The following is a 19,413-nucleotide window of genomic DNA, read 5'->3' on the forward strand; positions in this document are numbered from 1 at the left end:
GTATACTGTGTGGAGTAGGGTTGCACGATGCATCAAAATATCGATACTATTTAGATGTTGTGCACCCTCAACGGTTCAATACCATATATTCATGTATTTCGATACCCACACAGCTTAGTATTGTAACACATGAATTTAGTCAGTAGCATAATGCGATGTGGCCGACGCTGAACTGCAAAACACCATGTTATCTGTCTTCAGTGCCTGCCTCTTATTTGTGCAGCGTCGGCCACATCACATCATGCTAACCGGGCGGGCACAACAAGTGTGCGCGTATGATCAGGAGCGGGGCAATGGCTGTATTACACAGCCGCAGCCCCGTTCCAACACAGTACACAGGCTATATACCAGGACATTAAATACACATTTTCTACAATAAACATTAAAATAAGTCTAAATACATAAAATACACATTTGGTATCGTCATGATAATACCCTGCACAACAAATTTATCGTCTTATCTATGATGTGTACTGTGTGTGTGTGTGTGTGTGTGTGTGTGTGTGTGTGTGAGTGATATATATATATATACATATATATAACAGCTTTCTTTCACTTATTAATGTGAGGCACGAGGTATTATGAATTTTGAACCTCCATGTGCCTCACATTAATAGTAATTAACCCCATCATGTACCTTACACATTAACCCAATGTTGTCCATTAGGACTATGAAACATGATGGGTTTAATTACTATTAATATGAGGCACATGGATGTTTAAAATTCATACCATGTGCCGCACATCAGAAAATGGGAGAATTATTATTATTATTATTTTTTTTTTATTGCCGGAAAAGTATCGCTTTGGTTTCGAGAATCGCAATACTACTCATAGTATCGGTATCCAAGTCCAAATTCTGGTATCGTGACAACCCTAGTGTGCCACTATGGGGGCATTATACTGTGTGGAGGCCATTATGGGGGCATTATACGGTGTTGGTGCAGCTTTGGGGCATTATACAGTGTGGGACATTATACAATGGGGAACCATGATACTGTGTGGGCTGTACTGGGTGTGTATGGGTGGGGATTGGGCACGGCTAGATCTGTAGCTTTGCATGTTGCATCGGTGGTCCCTTGAAAGTTGGGAGGTGTGCAATTACTGCATCTTTACAACTAATGTTATATCTGATTTAACAACAGATTGGAGGTGTCAAACACATACTTGAAAGATAAGAAACTTGAGATTTACAGGAAACCTAAAAATAACCCAGAAAATTAAGATGTACAAAACTATGTCCTGAGCAAATGATTCACCTAAATATAAAGGGGAAACACAGTCAAAATGATCTTCTGATGTAGAAAAATGTGAAAAGATCACTTTGTCTGAGATCTCAGACCAATGATTTCCAGAACAAAAGAGTTCAGAAGAGTAAACCTCAAAGTGAATTAGAAGCAAACAAAAAGAATAACTTGCCCAGACAAACAGTCTGTTCATTTCTTCCTATCCCTTCCATTTTTAGTTGCCAGATAAGGGTAGGGGTTTATTGTGCATGGTCTATTCCAGACAAATCAGTGGAGGAGGTCTTCAACTGTAGCCAGTTGCCTTACAGAAAAAGACAGGCATGTAAGCCATGAGCCACTCTTTGCCCTCATGATCTTTGCCACCTCGTTTCACCCGCTAACGCTTGTGCATTATTGACGTCAAGTACATATGCCCGACTCTAGCGCTGCTTCAAGACAACGCATGCGCAAAAACTAAAAAGGCAGCTGGACCATATACCTGCTGCACGGCACATCCGTCATTTAGGAAAGTGTCCGAGCAGTGTGAGTCTTGGCGGGGATCGATCGGGCTAAAGAGGTGTACTGGGTGTGGATGAAAAGTGCTAAGAGCTGTAGTGGGAGGGCCAGATTGCAATCTAGGTATTGTAGGAAAGGGCTGACTAGAGAAGAGCGTGAAAAAGAGAGCACAAAATACACATAAAAAGTATTGCATTAGCTTTATTTATATATGAAACAAGTATTTCTAGTGATTTTTTATTTTTTTTTGAACTCCCACCCTTTACCCTTTAATCGTAATCGAGGTTACATGTTCAATTAATCAGGATTTTGATTTAAGTCATAATCATCCAGCCCTACCATGTAACAAACTACACCCCTCAAGGAATTTATTGAGGGGTATAGTGAGAATTTTTACCCCATAGTTTTTCTGAATTTAGTGGAATTAGGCTGTAAAATCTAAATTTTTCTGATAAAACTTAGAAATTTTGAATTTTTAGGAGGAATAAAGGAGAAAAAGCACCCCAACATTTGAAAAGCAATTTCCACCGATTACAGCAATACCTCATATGTGGTTATAAACTGCTACTTGGATACACGGCAGGGCCAAGAAGCGAAGAAGCGTCATTTGGCTTTTAGAGCTCAAGTTTTGCTGGACTGGTTTTCAGGTGCCATGTCACATTTGCAAAGCCCCTGAGGGACCAAAAAAGTGGAAACCCCCAAAAGTGCCTGGAGGCAGGGCCTAATAGGCTTGCTGTCAGAGTGACATTGACAGCTTTAATACACTGCACTACATAGGTAGTGCAGTGTATTAGAATAGAAATCAGAGCTTCAGGCCTTTAATCCCCTAGTCTAAATACCACGAGGGGTGTAGTTTCCAAAACGAGGTCACTTCTCGGGGCTTTCTACTTCTACTCGTACGTAAGAGAGCTCTGCAAATGCGACATGGTGCCTGAACAACTATCCAGCAAAATCTATGCTCCAAAAGCCAAATGGCGCTCCTTCCAATTTGATCCCTGCCATGTGCCAAACAGCAGTTTTGGGTCACATATGGGGTATTGCCATACTTGGAAGAACTCGAGTAACTGTGTGCGGATGGGCTAGAAACGACCTAGATTCTGCTGTTGCTTTTGAGCGTGGCATCTAAGGGGTTAATGCTGGGGACCAGAGCTAGCTCCGGTCCTGGCCGTTACAACAGGGTGCCAGCAGTAATATACAGCTGACACCCTAAGTGATTAGCTGCATCGAAGTAACTGTATGTGACATGCCATTAAGGGGTTAAACACCATAAATACTACAAGTACTTGACGTGCTGAAACGTTGTCATATAAAATTAGATTAGTTCCAAACCCCTGTAATCAAAGGTGGAGTTTCACTCTATAGCCGCGACACGTACCAGTCAGCCAGGTCCTATATCTGATAACCCAAGTGAAGCAAATGATTTACCTTTTAGCTTGCATAGTGGTCTGATAGAGAGACATTCTCCTGAGAATAATGTGACATCTCAGTTTTGGTAACAAAAGCGTACAGGCACGATGGGACCTTGCTGAGAGTGAACTAGAACTGTACTAAAATGTCTTCGGAGATCTCCTTAGAGCGTCTTCTCATCTGTACAGAGTGGACTAAAACGTTGCAGCAAATAGGATGAACTAGAAGTGTTTCTGAAGGACTCAGTGGAGAGGAAAATTGCAGCTCTGTGATAAGCAGCCGTGTCTCTGTTAGTCCCCTCCATTGGACTCATTGTGACAACAGACAGTCATTTCTCTCAGTCTCAAGACATAGAGAGGGCAGAGGTTACCGATATCATCACTACAGCTTTTTAATCACTTGTCGTTTCTTGTAGTGAGAAAATGGAAAAGGCTTCCACTATTACCTAATGTAAACCCTTTCAAGAGTTATAACAGACTAAGGCCCTATTTACACGGCGTGTATTTGATGCGTTTTTGTGGCACGTTTTGCTCACCAAAAAATGCGTCAGAAACGCATATTTTGAGCTTCCCATTGACATCAATGGGAAAGCGCATTGTTAGTGCATACGACGCAGGTTTTTATGTGAGCGTATTTAAAAACGCGTAGTGTAAAGAAAAAAAAAAAAAAAAAGCGTCAGGGAAATTCTTTGGCATGTAAAACGCCCATGAAAACGTGCCTAATTTCCATAGTCAATGGGAGCCCTAATTATGCACCAAAAAACACACCGACCGCACGCTCAAAACGCGTCAAAAGACACATAAAAAACGCCTGTATTTTAATAAGCGCTTTACAAAAACACTATTTTTTTTTTTTTTTACACGTTTTTGAATGCAGTGTGAACAAGGCCTAACACATGAAAACCCAACTGTGCTTCAATCAATGAACTGAATTATAAAGATAACATTACTAATTATTTTAGTGGTTTGCCTGTTATTTATATAGCTCCAACATATTTAGCAGTGCAGTACATAGAATGTAGTCACTCATATCAGTTGCTGAGACGTGTGGGGCTCACAACCCTACCTGTAGCATCACACCAAGGCGATGTTCCCAGGAAGCCAAATAAAGAGAATCTGTCAGGTCTCCTAACAAGTCGAGTAAATAATTGGATTTCCCATGAAATAAAAATAATGGAATAACTTGAGCTCAATGTATGAATAAATTAACAACTAGGTGTTACTATTCATTTGTCAATAGGGTATGCTCCTACACAGCCTTACATTGTCAGCACAAAGCGGACAACACCAGGCATTTCCAGGAGGAATAACAGAGGAACAGCACAACGCAGAGTTCGAAGATAAGATGCTTCAGAACGGTTATTTCATGGGGAATGCAATTATTCATTAAAACAGACATACCATGAGAGCGGACAGGCCCAATTTAACTTAGAAGTAGGTTTTTGGAATGTAGAAGTAAATATTTCTCATGATCAGAATTTTACAATATTAAATTAAAGATTTTCGGACATCCTGGAAACCCTAATAAAAAAGACTGTATTGGGGGAGGGGGGCCTTCCTCTCAAACGGATTTCTTAAAGCTACATAAAATGATGTCCACAGAGTCTAGATGAGTAAAATCCATAGAACAATATAATAGAACCTTTAATAAAAAAATACAACCAAAAATTTGCCATTCAGGATTTTTTTTTTTATTAAAATTATTTCAAATTTATATTAAATATATTCAAATTAAAAACAAAAACTCACCTGAAAGTTTTAACCAAATCGTGTAACTCTTTGGAAACATCACTGTATATTATCTTAAGGGGTATCAATATAGCCGGAAGACTGGAGAGAAAGAACAAAGGAATAAGTCCAGTAACTGTGAAAGTTGAAAGAAGTGTCATATTTTTAGATAGTAAACTTACAATGTCAATTCCAACTGACACCTTTATACATAGAGATTTTTAGGGCCCATGCCCATGGGTGTATTATGGCCCTGTATTGCACGGATCTATAATATGTCACCCATAGACTTCCATGGGGCCATAATGTATAATTGTGCCATGTTCCAACTATTGCTGTATTACAGAGGTAATAGAGGAGAATATGGTGCCTTCTGTAGGCAACATACAGCAGCAAAAAGTACCCACTGGTCCATTTGCCACCTTATAGGGTCTGTGCACGGGGATTAGCAGGGTGTATGAACCCTAGAAAGACGCCCACAGACCCCAGAGATAAGGTTTTTCAGACATGTTAGTATTTCAAAATTAATTTCAGGGAAAAATGGATCTGGACTTTTTGTGCTGCTTATCCATATTCTGTGTATGCACTTAACAGCCAAGTATGAATGATATACATACAAATACAGTTTCTATAGGTTGCCTTCATATAACTTGAAAGTGGTACATAATAGAAATTAGGTTATATTACAAATTGTCTTCTTTTCACCTTCTTTTCACCTCATGAATCATTACCAAACAGTTTTATTGCTTTATTTTTTTCCTTCATAAATGATGGGCTTACCTTGTACATTTTCACTCTGAGACACATGCTTGCCCCCTCCCCCTCCCCCCGTCAACTTTCTTCCCTCTCAGTACAAAATGCTGCTAATACAGTTGCGGCAAAAAATTTCCACCGTGAATATAGAGGCAAGACCACAGAAATCCACGACATACAGGGCATTTTGCAGATTTGAAATTCAAAGCATCCTCCAAAACCTGTACAGGTTTTTCCCCGTGTGCAAATAGTTTTGCGAAAACGTTGTCATTCATTGAACTGTTAGAGTTTCATATACACAAAAGAACGCTCGATGAATCCTGAATAGTTAGCAAAAATGAATACTACACGTGAGGTAAAGGCTAAGGCCCCACGCACACAAACTTATTTTTGCGGCCCCATTTATTTCAATGAGCCCATGCACACGACCGTGGTTTCCACGGTCCGTGCATTGCCCAGGAGCCTGGACCGCAAAAAGAACGGACATGTCTTATTACGGCCGTATTTTGTGGTCCAGGCTCATAGAAATGAATGCACGCGGCCATGTGCACGGGCCGCGATTTGCGGGTGACACTTCACGACCATCCGAACCACAAATCACGGTCGTGCGGATTAGGCCTTACTACAAAAAAATTGTCTTTGAAGATTTACACCTCTGATCGTTTTTGATTTGACTTCATATCAAAACAAGAACAGTGACTTTCTTAAGGACTTAATATCAGATTATTACAATGACATGAAGAACTAGACATGCAGTTTGGTCACCACTGCAAAGAACACATCTTGTGATGCGGCCGGATGAGGTCTATAATGGGTAAAGACAAGACAAAAAACACCCACACTAATCTAATTTGAAGACTTGGCACTAACAAAAAGAAACAGACACCCTAAACTATGCATGTCATATATAAAATAAAACCATGAACAACTTTATTAGGGTCACACAATTCAAAATGAAGTACAAATTTGACATTTTATCTATTTTATCACAATTTAGCTGTAAGAAAGAAAGAAAAATTTTAAAAACAAAGCTCTAGCTCTTTGAAAAAAAAAAGTTCAAAAAGTAAAATTTAAAACAATATATAGCGCCAAGCACATAATAAAAATATATTTGACCATTAAAAATATTTTTTTTTTCTCCTATAATAGAAAGAACCAACACATGCAAACATGGGACCCCCGCTCTTAAGATTAGTGGGAGTTGATATGCCATAAATATTTGTGGTGTGTAAAGCCCTTTAGGCCTAACATAATCCAGTTAATAAAGGGTTACATTTTTAGGTGTTATTGTCATTTGCTATGTACACAACCTCTGTTGTATTTGCAGCAACAACAGTGACACCTACAGGGGGTTCTTCTTTTGTAGAGGCCAGCTTTACGAATGCCATGCATACCAGACGGTCAAGCTTTACTCCTCACCTTTTTGAAAAATAAATGCATTTCTCGTGTTGCCACTGGAGTGTTGTCTATCTGTGCTTCTACAGGTACACTGGCCCAAATCAGAAGGACACCTGATCACCCCATCTATATGAGCTTGTTGGACATCCATTCCAAAACCATGAACGTTGATATGGCGATGGCCCCTTTTGCATCTACGACAGCCTCAACTCTTCTAGGAAGGAAGGCTTTCCACAAGATTTTGTAGTGTGCCTGTGAGAATTCGTGCCTATGCAGCCTAAGACCATTCGTGAGATCAGGGAAGGATGTTGGATAAGAAGGTCCGGCTCACTATTCGCATTCCAATTAAAGGTTTTTGATGGGGTTGAGTTCAGGGCCCTGTTCAGGCCACTTGAGTTTCTCCACAACAAACTACCGGCTCTAGCAGATCAGAAATTTCACGAACAGACTTGTGGCAAAGGTGGAATCCTATGACAGTGCCATGTTTAAAGTCAGAGTTCTTCAGTACGACCCACACTTCTACCAATGTTTGTCTAAGGAGATTGCATTGCTGTGTGCTTGATTTTATGCACCTGTTTGAACTCAATAATAAGTAGGGGTGTCCACATACTTTTGGCTATCTAGTGTATTTTCACTGTCACTCATGACACATTGTGTCAGTGGACAGAGCCTAAGATAAAAGCATCTAATGGATTTAGGCTGTGTTCACATCAGCATTAGTTTCCGCTGAGGGGTTCCATCAGAGGTCTCTGTCGGGTTAACCCCTCAGCGGAAAGGCAAACGGAAACCTCAGCTTCCGTTTCCCTCACCATTGAACTGAATGGTGACGGAAACCTAGCTAATGGTTTCCGTCTGTCACCGTTGTGACAGGGTTCCATCGTTTTGACGGAATCAATAGCGCAGTCGACTGCGCTATTGATTACGTGCGAAACAACGGAACCCTGTCACAACGGTGACAGACGGAAACCATTAGCTAGGTTTCCGTCACCATTCGTTTTCGGTTTGCCTTTCCGTTGAGTGGTTAACCCGACGGAACCCCTCAACAGAAGGGCAACAATGATGTGAACAGGCCCTTATTCTGTCCAGAATTTGCCGCCGAGCCGATCTGAAACATTGTAAGCAAATGATGAATACAACAAATAAATTGGATGGTTATTTTCGGCCTCTCTGATGAGGACAGACGGACACAGATGTGACTACTGTTTGACTATTGTAGGAGTAGACTGCTACTGATATGGAGGAGCACAGCTAAGCCTACTGTTAAAGGGATGGCCCCAACTGAAAAACCTCTATTTACATATCCCACTAGAGCATGTGGAAGTCATATAGCGATGTGCCCAGCTGTTTGGAACTGCTGCAAAAAGTCTGTCTCATACTGGCGGGTTCGGCGAGACTACTTATTACATGATAACCCATTCAATTAAATTGGAACATAGTAATGCTGCGTGTCCCCTGCAGTTACATGTGCCATTGCCTGCTGCTGCCCCCAGTTATTGCAGCTGATCACTGGCAGTTTCCGTTGGACTCACAGCCCTCAGCCGCTGGGTGGAATTGGTAAAGTGCTTCCCCTAAACCTATTTAAGGCTTTGTTCACATCTGCGCCAGGGTTCCATTCTGACGTTCCGTCGAAACTTCCCCTCAGAACGGAACCCTGACTGAGACAAACAGAAGCCTTAGGTTTCCGTTTAGGATCCGGTGCAAATGGTTTCCGATGGTGTCAGTTGTGCAAGGGTTCCGTTGTTTTGTCAAGACGACGGAACCCTTGCAAAACTGACACAAACGGAAACCATTTGCACAGGATCCGTCACCATTGAAATCAATGGTGATGCTAATGGAAACCAATGGTTTCTGTTTGTCTCAGCCAGGGTTCCGTTCTGAGGGGAAGCTTCGACGGAACATCAGAACGGAGCCCTGACGCAGATGTGAACGAAGACTAAGGGAGACACTGCGGTGATCTGGAAGTGGCAGAATCTAAGAGTGACATGGAAAGCTGCAATTTCAAATCCAGTCTGCACTGAACTTTATTTTCTGATATGAGTTTTTTTGGGGGAAAAGAAGGTGAATTAAAATTGTGCATTTGAGGAAACGCAAATTTTAGACGTCTTTAGAGTACAACTTTGCTGAGTCTGGTTCAGTTATTTGGGAAAGATTTGACCTGTCATAAAAATAATATAACCGCTAACTGGTATATAAAAAAATACGTGCAGACAAATATTCAGGACCAGGAGTCCATTCTACTTGTTTTCTTAAAATATCGCTATCACCACTACCTACAGTTAATCACATATACAAGAAAACGAATTAAGCTATTTTAACAATTTCGAGTTACTAAGTCTGTTGTCTACTTGCAAACCGAAAAAACAAAACAAAAAATTATGCATATAAAAAGTGCAAATTTTCACACTTCACAAAAAAGAAGCCCGTTTCCTGCTAAAGCTGGGCAAGGAAGAGGTGACAAAAAAAAAGGGGTGACATTCAAGTGCTCAAAATAATACAAATCGTGTTTTTCACGGCCGGATGCACTAAACACGATCAGTAATAAAAGCTAACGAAAAAGATGACGAGTGATAGCAGGTGAAAAGGATGGTACATCATACATCTATGAGATTCTAGAACTTCAGGAAAATACTAAATTATTTCACAAAAAGGTTCCGACAAAGTACAATATTATGGGTCTCATTTATTAAAATTCTCTAACAGAAAAAAAATTCCATTGTTGCCCATAGCAACCAGAGTTAAGCTTTCATTTTTTTTAAACTGCTCTGGAAAAACGAAAGCTGCACTGTGATTGGTTGCTATGGACAACAAGGCCAGTTTTTGTGTTAGACCGTTTCGATAAATGAGGCCAAATTCCAATCATTGGCACCCTTTCAAATCCCTTCGCATGTATGTACCGTTATAGTTAAGCTCTAATGCAGAGGTCGCTTCTTTTATTTTGGCCGTCTACATTGATATGGTTTACTATAGACATACTGTACAGTAGTTTTATTTAAAGAAGTGATATAGAGAAAACAAATGGATGGTTAGTGCCATTTCATAGACATACCGCAATACTTACACTTTTTTAAGTTTTTCTAGTACAATTCCTTTGCGGACTTGTTGCTGGGAACAGGAGTCCAGAAGAGGAAGAGGTGGAGCCCAAGATGTTGCGTCCTGAAAAATATATAAAATTATTTTAAAGGCGCTATCCCATAAATCATTTTTATACCAAAAGTCCAGAAATTATTTTAATAGCGGGTTTTTAAAGTAATTTGCAGTGTTTCTAGCATTTTTTAAAAAAAACACATTATTCTGGTTTTGAATCCCTGTGTTCCCCCTTGGTGCTTCTGCTAATTTCTGCTGCTGGTGGTGGGCTCTCAGCAGAATACATTTCTGTCCCTCACAGCCTGCTAACGTTAAAGACGCTTCTTACTTTCCCTGCAGATAGGCAATATGGTATACAAAGTAGAGACGATATATAAAAACTGTGTGACATCCACTCCCTTAGAAACCAATGAAAATATAATTTAAAAAACAAAAAGACGAAGTGGAGATGTGTAAGGTTCATATCTGCTGTCAGGATGCAGAGCTTTACAATCCTAACTCACTGAGGAGTCATCTCCTCAGCTATACTGCCATGCTACTGAAGATAGTCTGCTCCTTCCCTGACAAGCAGGGCAGAAAGCTACTTCTATTGGCTGCTCTGCAGTGAACAGTGGGTCACTATGCAGCGAACCTGGCTGTGAGGAGAGTGACAGAGCATGCATGTCCACCAGAACTCCGCTCATTAGGTGGACATGCACATTGCTATACATTTTAAACAGCAGATGGCGCCATACTATGAAAGTAAAATGTCATAACTCTTCACTGGATCGTTTTTGTTTTTTTTAACAGCATGTAAATAGCAAACATTATTCATTTTTTTATTATCTACAGTCCTGGCCAAAAGTTGAAACGGACACAAATTTTGGCTTTCACAAAGTTTGCTGCTTCACGTTTTTATAGTGGCAATTAGCATTAACTCTAGGTTGTTATGAAGAGTGATCAGATGAATTGCAAAGTAATTCCTTGCCATGAAAATTAACGTATTGACAAAACCCCGATTTCCACTGCATTTCAGCCATGCCACAAAATGACCTTGTAACATCTTTTCAGTGATCTTCTCGTTAGCTTAGGAGAAAGTGCTCACAAGGACAAGGCAGCATCATATCACTCTGGTATGCTGATTGAATTATGAGAGCAGACCGGTTGCTTTAAAAGGGGGATGGTGCTCGAAATCATGGTCTTCTTCTGTTAACCATGTTTACCTCCAAGGAAACACGTGCAGTCATCATTGCTTTGCATCAAAAGGGATTTACAGGCAAGGACATTGTTGCTTATAAAATTGCCCCTAAATGAACCATTTATTTGATCATCAAGAAATTCAAGGAGAGAGGTTCAATTGCTGTGCAGAAGGTTTCAGGGTGCCCAAGAAAGTCCAGCAAGTGCCAGGACCGTCTCCTAAAGAGGATACAGCTACCCGGTCGGTTCAATACCAGTGCAGAGCGTGCTCAGGAATGGCAGCAGGCTTCTGGAGGCTGGCCTGGTGTCAAGAAGCCACTTCTCTCCAAGAAAAACATCAAGGACAGATTAACATTTTGCAGGAAGTACAGGGAAGCTGACTGCGCTATTGATTCCGTAAAAAAGAACGGAATCCTGTCACAACGGTGACAAACAAAAACCATTAGCAATGTTTCCATCACCATTGAGATCAATGGTGGTGCAAACGGAAGCCAATGTTACCGTTTGCCTTTCCGTTGAGGGGTTCCCCTGGCGGAAACCTCCGACAGAATCCCTCAACAGAAAGACAACGCTGATGTGAACACAGCCTAAAAGATCTAAAAACACTGAAGCGGTAAACTTTGTGAAGACAAAATTTGTTCCAGTCTCAAAACTTTTGGTGAGGACTGTATGCAATAAATATGATATTTAATGGTGGGACAATCCCTTTAAGTGCTTTTTAAAAAAAGGCCAAATTGCCTTAAAACATATAGATGTATTGATTAGAAAAATTAGGAAATCCTTCTCATTGGACTACTTTCATCATTAATATAGTCAAAGACAAGCAAATATATTATGACTATGACATAAAGGCATAGTCCCACTCCAAACTTCTATGTCATATCCACTAAATATGTCATAAATGTCTGATATGTGCAGGTCACACTTAGCCGTTTCTAAAGGACTCCTACTTATCTGATATTTATAGCATAATGTATGGATATGCTGTAAATGTCTGAAGTGAGAATACCTCTTTAACTCAGTGATGCAGAACCACATGGCGCCAACCACAGACTACATTTTATACTTTTTTATAATATGTCAGCTATAAATTTGCAAGAATTCGTAATTCTCTTTTTCAAAAACTGAGAATACACCCTGTCCCCCAATCAAAAAATATTTGTTGTATAAGGTTGACTATAATACACTAACCAAGAAGTACTCCCTTTGTGTATCATGACCCACTGTTCTGATAGATCCCTTTCAACTGGCCTTGAGGAAAGGGGATGTATATTCTTTGTAGAATCTCAGTTCATGGAGCATAAATATACCAACCCTAACCATTAGGGGGCAGTGATCTATTTACTAGCAGTAAGTGTGGGCAAAGAATGGGTCATCATCATTGCGACCATTAATCCATTCCTAAAAAGTGCACTACTTGCACCACATAAGCAACTGATTTTTTATTTTTTTGGTACTAACCTGGCTTTCAACCATTTCAGGTCCTTCCTTGATTTCCTCCTGCCCACGTTCCACCTCTTCAGGTAAAACGTAACGTCCTCTAAAGAACTCTCTGACACGAACTTCTAGCATATGCGTTTCTTCTCTAAGCTTTGTATAATCAGGAAGCGGCTTCGAAACACTGTTCTCGTTTTCAAACGGCAAACACTCTTTCAAGGTCGTTGCACTATTAGAAGAATTTTCAATGTCATCATTGTCTACGATGAAATCATCTTCATCCAGATCCTGTACCCGGGTGGTGGCAACCGGATTGTGTTCTTTATCAACTGGATGTTCCACTAGATAATCTGTACCGAAAAGATATTTCAAGGTATCCTCTGATTTCCATTCATTTAAGGTCTGTGTGAGGACTTCTAGCATACTTCTTTGAACTACTATAGGAGGAACATTATCTTGTTGGGTTGTTTGAGAACTCTTGGATTTGCGGAGAAATTTCCGTAGATGTTCTGCGCCACTTTTGCTTACTGCTCTCTGAGTGACTTCAGTAACTACCTTGGCATCTTCTTTAGACTGTGCCACCTCTGTCTCATGCCTGACATCTTGGGTAAACTGACCAGAAGTCTTTTCAAGGTCACTTAAATTACAACGAATTAATCTTTCTGTTACGTCTGCCAAATTGTGGTTTATGTCTGGAGTCTTCTCCACCGGTGTTACATTACCACTGTCCTGTAGTAATTCTGTATCTTTATGGTTCTGTTCGGGTACTGGGATAATCGAGGAGACAAAGGCCTGTTCAGGTTCACCATCTTCATCACTATTGGCAGAGCTTAAACCACCACTTTCTGTCGCATGTTTGAAAGATGGATTCAATATTCTGAAATCCAGAAACCCAGTCAATTTGACTTCCTCTCCTGAGCTGCCACTAAAAACAGAAAGCGTTGGAATTAGATTTGATTTAATGTATTGACTGTGATATGAACAAAGAAACCGAAAAGTATCTAATAAAAATACATGGTATATATGTCAACACCCAAAACATATGTCAAGGTTACTATCCCTGTGACTTATATGTGACCTATACAATGTTCTTCTGCAGGTGTCTTACCAACCAGTTATATTATCTATGTATTTTAAATGTTTACTGCATGGGGTTTATGGTTTTATATAAATAAAGCATATTCATTATATAATAAAAAAAAATTCTGAAACTTTTAAAGGGTAAGGCCTCATGCACACTTCAGTTTTTTCCTTCAGGGTGCTATCCGTTTTTGTCACTGATAGCACTCTGAACTCATTCATTTCAATGGGGCCATGCACACTTCAGTTTTTTTGACGGTCCGTTGCTCCTTTCCGATCCAAAGTAGAGCATGTCCTACTTTGGTCCGGGATTCCGTGACCGTGAGGCCCATGCAAGTCAATGGGGCCGTCAAAAAAACTGAAGGCGCACGGAAGGCATCCGTGTGCCGTCCGTGTGTGACGGAGCCGTTGCCTAGCAACCGCCGGGCGGGCATAAAAACATTAGAAAAATATTACACTAATCGGCAGCCACTTGTCTCTATCAATAACTGATAGAGAAAAGAGGCTGCTGATTAAAAATAAAATAAAAAGCATTTCATACGTACCCCGGTCGTTGTCTTGGTGACGAGTCGCTCTTCTTCCTCCAGTCCAGCCTTCCTGTATGACGCTGCAGCCTTTGATTGGCTGCAGAGGCGACATGGATTGAACGTCATCGCTGGAGGCCGGACAGGAGGAATGTAAGTATGAACTAATTTTTTTTCATTACATTAAAATTGTATTTTCCGCGCGCCGAGCATGGTACTGTCAAGGTTGCTGAAAGAGTTACCGCCGATCAGTGCAGCCCATTAACTCTTTCAGCACCCTGGACAGTACCATGCTCGGCGCACGGAAACACGGAGTGCACACGGAAACCACACGGGCGCTAAAACGGGTTCACGGACCCCGTCAAAAGCGGCTGTGAAAACGGTGACGCGTAAGTGTGCACGAGGCCTAACTAAACATTCGACAAACTTCTGACATGTCATAGTGACATGTCAGTGCTCGGACCCCCACCAATCAAAACTTCTGAGACCCCCACCAAATCGCTAAAACGAAGCGGCAAAAGCACTGGTGTGAGCGCTCATCCGCTTAGTTCCTGTTCGGCCTTTCCCGGAAATCAATGTATCGTAGTACGGTCTCAATAGAAAGTCTATGAGCCCGTACTCCGAAACATCAGCTTTCCGGAATAAGCCAAATAGTAACGAAGCGGCTGAGCGCACACACGAGCGCTTCTGATGCTTTGTTTTAGCAATTGGTGGGGGTCTCAGTGCTCAGACCCCCACCAATCAAAACTTCTGACATGTCACTATGACATGTCTGAAGTTTGTAGAACGTTTAGTTACCCTTTAAATATACCTTGTGTAGTATTAATATTAATTATCAATTGAGTTAGATTTGCCATAATGATAATGATACACTGGGCCAATCGATTTTACAAACTTGTAGGTAAAGTGTATTAACGGTTAGGAGTGTGTCGATGTAACCTGCCAGAAGTTTAAAAGCAACAGCTGGAGACACAGCGCAGAGAGTGGATGATCGATTTGCCTAGACAGCTCTACAATGTCGCATAGGCAACTGTACAAAGCCAGAATCCTCTCCTGCAGGAGTTTTGCTGGAGAGGCTTTCAGCAATGTATTTTTTCCTAGGTAACTGGAGCACCCGCTTTCCCACTGTCACTTTTAGACCACTTTTAAGATGCAGCCATTTTTTGGGTTAAATTATTAACATTTTTTATTCAACTGTTTTTTACTTTTTGCTGGTACAACACACTGCAATACCTATATATTGGGCTTAATAGGAGCAGAAAGCTGGCGGACCTGGGGGTCTTCCTAAGGCTGACATGACATCCATCAGCACCCTGTAATCAGGGAGGGGGGGGGGCGATGGGCTATCACCTTAGATGCCAAGGTGGCTATTGACCAGGGCATCCAAGATGTCAAATAGCCTGGATAAGACTTATCTCCAATCTCAGCCATTGAAACCGGCACCCGTTGAGTATGGAGCAGGCTGAACCCGTGAGCCTGCTCCATACTTCCCCTTGGCGGCTGTGACGTACAGTTACATCACGTCTGGAGAGAACCACATAACAGGAGCTACACTTTACCTTTCAGCTAACAGGTGATAACTGGCGAGTCAATTCTCTCATTGTGTTGCTTGGACTGGCACAAGCCATATCAAACAATCAAGCCCTCGTATTTGATACCCAATTTGCAACGGCGACTATAATAACTTGACGTAAACAGACATATCAAGCGTGTTCACATTGGATTTCTGCCTATTGCTGATGAAATCATTTATGTGGCAGAGAGGAAGTAAATCGGAAAAAAAAATATTAAAGTATCAAGCGAGTTTACTAGAGAATTAAGATACACATCTGATAAGGAAACGAAACTATGAAATGAAGTATCAATTTGCAAATTAAGGAAAAATCCCCTGAAACTTTTTGCATTCACAACCTAAACAGCACCGACAGCAAATACAGACAGTATCCCCAGCAATAACCTTTCAAGAAATCCATCATCATAAGCCAGGATGTGACAGAAATCACAGTAAGAATAAATGTATCAATACAAGATACAGATTTAGTGGCCATTTCTTGCTTTATATCTACCGCAAGGACATAAAAAAGGTATTGAATGACATGACGGGGCCCACGAAGACAACACAAATAAATCTGGCATTGAACTGTCAACAGATTTAATGAATAAGACTTTTGGTTCTGCTGGTAATATCGTCTGCTGCCTGTGTACATAGAACGTATTTGTGTATTATTTCAACAGGCTTTGTTACCGGCAGCTGTACAGTAAATCATACAGACCAAACAACGTAGACCGCAGGAAAGACCAAAAAGCAAAGTAAACCTAATTATCAAAGGGGGTGAGCCCAAATTAAATCCACAAAATGTGTTTTTTTTTTGGTTTTTTTTTCACAATGTGATAGTACACCAGTAAAAATCAAAAAGGGGAATATCATCTTAAAAGGGATTTTCCCATGAGGGACATTTATGACTTATCCACAGGATAGGTCATAAATCTGGAAGTGGCCGGGAGGCAGCGTGAGCACAAAAAGCTAGAACACGGTTTAGGGGACCCCGTTCTAGAGATAGGTGCGGGTCCCAGAGGTGGGTCCCGCATCTATCGGACATATATGGCATATCCTGTGGATAGATCATAAATATCCCTCATGGGAAAACCCCTTTAAACATTTATGCCATTCTATAAGAGCCTTATAGGCAAAGTGGGGGACCCGGGGACGGTCGTTTGCCAAATCACAGCGGCCACTTCTCCATTGAAGACCATAGGAGTTACGGAAAGTGGCAACTTTTCACAGTAATTCAAAAACTAGATCTTTCTAAATATATACAGGTTTTTCTAAATGTGACAGATTAAAGTGGAAAACGATATTCTCAACTCTTATAGGACAAATTTTTTTTTAGTCTGCAAAAATTTCAAATGTCTCTGTAAGTTAGGCCCCATTCACATCACGTTTGTGCCATCCGCCGAGCTTATACGTTTTTAAACACTACAAAAGTATTGAAACGTATAGCTTGGCGTATACATAGACTATAGTGGGTCAAAGAACAAAATAGCATCAGTTTGGCCTACGTATGTCGTGGGATACTGATTTTTGAAAGTACTGAAAAGCGTAGTCTGCGATGCTATTCTGTACTTCAAAAAAAACATATACACGACGTAACTTTTTTTTTTTTGCATTGATCTCAATGGATGATGTATGCCAACATAATGCTATGCATTTGTATCAGTTTATATACAGTAAATCTATCATGTTTTTTTCTTCTATCAGTGCTCACTTTTAAGGAAAAACGTATACATTTTATTGGTAGAAACGTATACAGGCATATGAGTATAAGTGAAACACACGCTATAAAAAAACAGACGTAAACAGAAAATGATACACGTTTGTATAAGTTTTCAATGGCACACGTTTTTATTTTTTTTTTAAAACATATGCTTGGCAGATAGCACAAACGCGATGTGAATGGGGCCTTATAGTCTAGATTAGCCGTTTTTTTCCTGCCTATTATGATTTTCTATTTACATTTGGGTATGTCTGTTTTGGTAATGGTGCGACACAAAACTGCACTGCTCTGAAAAAAACACATAACTGCCTGTATGAACATGCATTTGTTAAGTCACAATAAACTTCTAAGGTTTCCCACCAGCTGCAGACAGAGGATTTTATGATTTAAAGGGTGACTTACCTTTCAGAAAACTTCTGACATGTCATAAGTTTTGATCGGTGGGGGGGGGGGTCCGAGCATTGAGACCCCGGCCAATCACGAAAACGAAGCGGCAGACACGCTGAGGTGAGCACTGAGCCACTTAGTTTCTGATCTGCTTTTTTTGGAAAGCCGATTTAACAGCGTAGGGACTCAGACTTTCTATAGAGTCCGTACACCGCTACATCAACTTCCCGAGAAAATCCGATCAGAAACCAAGCAGCTCCACGCTCACCTAAGCGCTTCTGCCGCTTATTTTTAGCTATCGGCAGGGGTCTCCATGCTCGGACCCCACCAATCAGAACTTCTGACATCTCACTAGAACGTGTCAGAAGTTTTCTGAAAGATTAGTTACCCTATAAAGGGGTTCTCCCACAAACACCATCTAAACACATATGTACAGGACCGCTGGGGGTCCAACCGCCAACTATCACAAAAGCGGGTCCCTGAGGAAAAACTATATTTTCATATCATATCATGTGCGTCTAGGCCCCTTTTAAAGCATCCCCTGATGTTAATTGCCACGCAGCTGCTACCAGGCACTGCTTGCTTACAGAGGCTCGGTCACCAGATTTTCAAACCCCTATCTCCTATTGCAGCAGATCGGCGCTGCAATGTAGATAAGAGTAACGTTTTTTGTTTTTTTTTTAAAACGAGCATTATTGGCCAAGTTATGAGCATTTTTATATTTATGCAAATGAGCCTTTCTTATGTACAACTGGGCGTGTTTAAAGTTATGTCCAACTGGGCGTGTATTGTGTGCAAACATCTGGGCGTTTTTACTTGTTTTACTAGCTGGATGTTGTGAATAGAAGTGTATGATGCTGACGAAACAGCATCATCCACTTCTCTTCGTTACCACCCAGCTTCTGGCAGTTCAGACACACAGCGTGTCCTCGCTCATCCGACGCGATGAAGTTCCTGTGGGAGGAAGTGAGTGACGTCACAGCGTGATCTCGCGAGGACACGCTGTGTGTCTGTGCACTGCCAGAAGCTGGGTGGTAACGAAGAGAAGTGGATGATGCTGATTCGTCAGCATCATACACTTCTATTCACAATGCCCAGCTAGTAAAACAAGTAAAAACGCCCAGATGTACGCACATAATACACGCCCAGTTGGACATAACTTTAAACACGCCCAGTTGTACTTAAGAAAGGCTCATTTGCATAAATATAAAAATGGTCATAACTTGGCCAAAAATGCTCGTTTTTGAAAAAAAAAACGTTACTGTTCTCTACATTGCAGCGCCGATCACATGCAATAGGAGATAGGGGTTTGAAAATCTGGTGACAGAGCCTCTTTAAGGTCATTTTGCCATGCACTAATATCTCCAAGTCCATTTTACTCAATGTTTTACCATTTAAAGGGATTTTCCAAGACCTTAGGATA

General features: G+C 40.9%; 1 protein-coding gene across 2 annotated transcripts in view; it reads right to left on the reverse strand.

Moving 5' to 3' along the window:
- Nucleotides 1–19,413, reverse strand: part of RPAP2 (RNA polymerase II associated protein 2) — a 78,876-nt gene that overhangs the window by 36,644 nt on the left and 22,819 nt on the right. For both annotated transcript variants that reach the window (XM_075833213.1, XM_075833212.1), the window contains 3 exons: nucleotides 12,749–13,649; nucleotides 10,086–10,180; nucleotides 4,898–4,978 (listed from right to left, as the gene is read on the reverse strand). In XM_075833213.1, coding sequence (XP_075689328.1) covers nucleotides 4,898–4,978; nucleotides 10,086–10,180; nucleotides 12,749–13,649 — 1,077 coding nt within the window. The remainder of the gene's footprint in view (nucleotides 1–4,897; nucleotides 4,979–10,085; nucleotides 10,181–12,748; nucleotides 13,650–19,413) is intronic.

The sequence above is a fragment of the Rhinoderma darwinii genome, chromosome 7, assembly GCF_050947455.1.
Source record: "Rhinoderma darwinii isolate aRhiDar2 chromosome 7, aRhiDar2.hap1, whole genome shotgun sequence".
Classification (NCBI taxonomy): Eukaryota; Metazoa; Chordata; class Amphibia; order Anura; family Rhinodermatidae; genus Rhinoderma; species Rhinoderma darwinii.